Genomic DNA, 4994 nt, shown 5'->3' on the forward strand with positions numbered 1-4994 from the left:
TCGGTATTTTTGAGAGCTAGAGTACGAATTTTAACCGATTTGGTAGACAGTCAGTTCTGGGAGGCTGACTTTTATACAAATTTGTGTGGTGTATATATAGGTCCAAGTTTTGATACAAATCCACATAAATGTTCCTAATTTCTCATGGATAACTTGACATATCTTATTCTTAGTAAATAACAAATAAATTAAAAATGTCTCATTTATGTTTTTCAACTGGTGTGAAAATTGTTCTGTATGGCATGATTTCCAGGACGTATTAAAATAATGATCTATTTCATTGCCATTGAGGAGTTCGCTAGACGACGGTCACAGTCGACTGATTTGCCGATTGAAAGATATGTAACACCATCTATTGGCTACTGTGTGAGCAAAGTCCGCAAGATCTACTTCGAGAAAGCTTGAGGAGTTTGGGTGCAAAACTTCAAATATATGTAGCCGGAATTTTCACGACAGAAAAAAATCAAACTCACTGTAGTTATCATAATAAGTCACTGCAGGATTAGGTCTCTCACATCCAATTGGAACATCAAGCCAGTGGTACCGACTGTTTGGATAATATTGATAATATTAATACTCTAACCCTCTTCTGCAGAGTTGTTGTTGTTGTAGCAGCCCTATCGCTTTTACACAATGGGCTGAGGTGACGGACGTTGGCCGAGTAAGACTCGGGTCGTTTCGGATCCTAGACCCCTCTGTCGTCGAAACGTCTTCTGCAGAGTCGGTATTTTGGGTGTTATAGTCGCATTTTTCAAACGAAAAGGCTCTAATGTTGCATTTCGGAAACTTAGAGGCTGCCATACGCCTTCGCAGAAAATGAACCCTACATGTCCATGCTTTGACGTAGCTGCCCAATTTTAGGGGTATTTTGGGGGATATAACCGCATTTCTCAATCGAAAGGCCATAATTTTTGAAGATTTGGAAGCTTGCAAACATAAAAGCCTTCGAGGCTTTTGAAGACTAACATATATACAGAAAACTATCAATACAGATCCACGTTTTGACGTAGCTCCCATATAAAGGTCCAGCCCAACTTTCCGCTTTTTTTATTTTTTTTGATGAATTTTCTAATCTAAAACTATAATTTGGGATATAAGGATTTAGGAGGTTCACATAAGTATATGCCCAAAAAATTATCCATATAAGTTCATGTTTTGACATAGCCCCCATATAAAGGTCTTGTCCAATTTTCGGTTCGTTGTAAGGTTCTAATTTGGCATTTCAACGTTTTGGTACATATTCTTTGCAGAAAAGACCTGCGGGAAATTTGGGCTGTAATTTGGCATACAATTCTACATCGATTCCATATAAAGGTTCCGAGGATTCTAACTGAAAAAACTTTAATTTACCATTCCAGGTTCTTATTAAAAAAAATACTTCTCCCCAGAAATCAATATAGGTCAATGTTGGTAAATACATACAGTGTGATCGCTTAATTTTTGCTATGCTCAAGTTCCTAGTCTAACCTACCGGCAGACAATTTACTTTGTCTCTAAAATAGATCCTATATTTGGTGGCTGAACATCGAATAATCTAACATATGTCTCTTCTTGAAACTATACGAGAACATCAGGGGTACTCTTTAGTTTCAAACCGATTTTTTCTGATTAACAATTAAAGTATGGTTCCCAGCCGAAATATAGGTTTCTTTTGCCTGGAATGTTGTAAAATCTTTGCCCATGCAGATATCGACTTGAGGGTAAGAATTACCGTACGATAAATACGGATCAGAATCCGTGAAATCATTCGGGTAATAAAACCAAAATTTTGTCCAATACCAATATCTAATATATGTCCTTTGCACTTAGCTCCCAGCCGAAATATTGGTTTCTTCATAATTCTGCCCAATATCAATACCTAATATTAGTCCTTTCAACTTAGCTCCTAGAAGAGGAAGTTTTTATTTGTTTTGGGTCATTCCATATGAAATATGCCTTCCCATCAATTTCTTGTTCAATGCCTCCCGTAACTATAAAGTAGCACAATTATTTGCATGATAAAAAATGCAGCTACCATGAAACTAATATTGGTTTTTCGATACCCTTATTTAGGTGACGCATGTCTGCAAAATTACGACAAGGCAACGACGACAACAACAAAATATTTGGAAATCAATGGTCGCATTTTTTTTGCTGCAACGGTCTTATAACAGTTTCAAGTGTTGGAAAATATGACAAGACAGCAATAGGTTAAATATAAGACAATAGACCAAATAATAATTATATATGACCGTAGTTACATACTAACATGCACACACACTCACACACACATATCAAAATATATAGTTATATACGAACAATTACAATATACATAGTTACCAAAGAGGGGTAATTGAAGCCATTGTTTAGTTAAAATAAATGCAGAAATTAATGCACCACTGCTGTGGAGGGGAGCCAGGGGGAGGTATAACATTGCCCCACTACCATACTGAGGAGGGCTTGCCCAGACAGCTGCTGCCGTTGCTGCTGTTACTTCTGATGATGTTGATGTTTGCCGGTGACGATCAAACCACGGAGAGGGCTTAGAGCATATTGCATTTTAATATTCGCCTCAGCTGCACCCAATGCAACGACGATGCCACGACGCTGAGACTATCATTGCCAGTATAAATAATGCCACAGTTCGGCTACTAGACATCAAAAGCAATTAAGCTCTCATACAAATAAGATCACAATCTTGTAAAATTGAATTCTAAACCAAAAAACAAACCAGGCAACATGAAATATTTCGTAAGTTTCGTGATGTGAAAATCAAGAGAAAAAAACAAAATAATTTAAATTAAAGGATTAACAAGGATAATAAATTATAAAAAGTGTTTGCTGATGAGTTCTAATGTTCTGTGCCTCTGCGTCTTGTTTTCCTTTCAGAGTGTTTTGTGCATTTTTGTCATCTTTGCTTTGGCCGCCAGCTATGCCGCCTCAAGTGAACCCAAACAATCCGAAGTAGATGCCTCCTTGGCCGAGAAGAAAACCGAAAAACGTGGCATTTATGGATTCGGTTATGGCCATGGTTTAGGTTTAGGCGGTTATGGTGGATATTATGGCCACGGTTTGGCCGCTTATCCTCATTATGGTGGTTATGCTGCTGTCCATCATGGCTATGCTGCTCCCTATTATGGTGGTCATGGTTACTATCCTTATCATCATGGACTCTATCATTAGGAGGCCCTGGCGGGGGAGATTTACAAAGATGCGAGTTTGTGAAACAGAATGAAACATTTGTATATAGAATCAGTCCAAAGGATATCATTTAAAGATGGGGCCAGTTTGTGTTTCCAAGAAAAAAAAAACAAATAACTCAAATAAAATTTTTAATTAACAACATCAGTGTAAGGGGAAACAAAGTGTATAATAAAAATATTTTTGTAAATAAAAGTAATACTTTTTGGTAAAATTAAAAACAACGAGTAAAATTCGGAATATGATTGATTTTCGAAAAATCCTAAAACGAAAAATAGGTATGTTGTGATAAACTAATATCGATACTATGCTATAAATCCCGAAATTCAAAATTAATTCAAATTTTACAGAATTCCGGCGGTGCAGACATTATGGCTATACTAAAGGGTTTAAAATAATGCGACCGATATGGGAGCAATATCCAAATTCGAACTCAGTCCTAATAAAGGGTGATTTTTAAGGGAACCCCACCCATTCTCGATTTTAATTTTTCAAGATTTTCAATGGGCTGGTAAATCAATACCAATGCTTGTTAAGGTTTGTAACTTTGCACATATATATTTGAAGATTTAAAAGAGAAGAAAAATAATTAAAAAAAAAATTTTGTTGTCGTTTTGTTGTTGTTTTTTGTAATTAAAGAAAAGTCCTTATTTTTGATGGCGGGCACGATAACTCCTCACTGGAACATCGGAATCCGAAAATTCCAACGGTGTTAGAAAGAGTACATGTCTGGCTCTCGTATGAACTAGGATTATTGACTTCGCTCTAAAATTAACAAAATGACGGACCTTTGAAAAAATATTTTTGGAAAATCGCCGATTTTTGACCAAAAACCAAGTTAAAAAATAAGGAAGATCTTCACCGATTGGCTTTATCCTAGTTCATACGATAGCTATATACTCACAGAGAAACGTGTAAAAATTTGCAATCGATTGGGTTATTAGTTTTTGAGTTATCGTGCCCGCCATTCGCAAAAGAGAAAAACGCGTTTAAAGTTTGAGAAGCCCTTTAGCCGTCACCTGATGTTGACACAATAAATTGGCTATATTTTCAAGAGTTCTTGAGATTTTCACTTGAAATTTTGTAGGGACATTCTTGAATTAGTGTAGAATCGATTTAATTAAAAAAATTTGACCCCGAGAATGGGGGGGGGGTCCCCTTAAGAGCAAATGAGGTATATCGTTTCACGTATTGGAGGTAATTTGGCATTCCGAGCTTTTGGGTGCTAACATACATCTATGCAGGCAGTCCCCATATAAAGGTGCTTAAATGATCGGTATTTTAGGGGCTGTAATTTGACATTTAAAGTTTTTGAAGGGCAAACAAGATCTTTGCAGAAAATCTTCGATATAGGTCCATGTTTATACCCTTCACCACACTGTGGTACAGGGTATTATGTCTTTGTGCATATGTTTGTAACAGGCAAAAGGAAACGAGTTAGACACATGGTTCCTTTTGAGGATATGCATAGAATCACTTTTTAAGTCGATTTATGCATGTCCGTCCGTCCGTCTGCCTATTGTAAACAAAGTACAGGTCGCATTTATGATCCGAATTGGATGAAATTTGGCATAGGTCACTTATTTGGCCCAAGGACGAACCCTATTGGGAAAAATCGGTTCAGATTTATATATAGCTCCCATATATATTTTCGTCCTATTTAATGTAAATGGTGCACCAAAGTCCCTATCTATATTATTTGATTAGCACGAAATTTGGTACATCGTATTGTATTAGGTTTAGAATGATGTGTGTTAAGTTTCCTGAAAATCTGTCCAGATTTAGGTACAGCTCCCATATATATTTTCGTCCGA

The 4994-nt window shown here is 36.6% G+C and overlaps 1 protein-coding gene across 1 annotated transcript; it reads left to right on the forward strand.

The window, feature by feature from the left end:
• Positions 1-2823: 2823 nt before the first annotated feature.
• Positions 2824-3183, forward strand: LOC133329616 (heterogeneous nuclear ribonucleoprotein A/B-like). Its single transcript, XM_061538088.1, has one exon. The coding sequence runs from the start codon at positions 2824-2826 to the stop codon at positions 3160-3162; it is 339 nt and encodes a 112-aa protein (XP_061394072.1). The 3' UTR covers positions 3163-3183.
• The last annotated feature ends 1811 nt before the right edge of the window (positions 3184-4994 follow it).

The sequence above is a fragment of the Musca vetustissima genome, unplaced genomic scaffold (genome assembly GCF_032173495.1).
Source record: "Musca vetustissima isolate MV318-11 ecotype Yass unplaced genomic scaffold, APGP_CSIRO_Mvet_v1 utg107605, whole genome shotgun sequence".
In the NCBI taxonomy this organism is placed as follows: Eukaryota; Metazoa; Arthropoda; class Insecta; order Diptera; family Muscidae; genus Musca; species Musca vetustissima.

What these genes read in the sequence shown, in the direction of transcription:
- LOC133329616 (XM_061538088.1), top strand. Translation starts at nt 2,824, where the DNA reads ATGAGTTCTAATGTTCTGTGCCTCTGCGTCTTGTTTTCCTTTCAGAGT.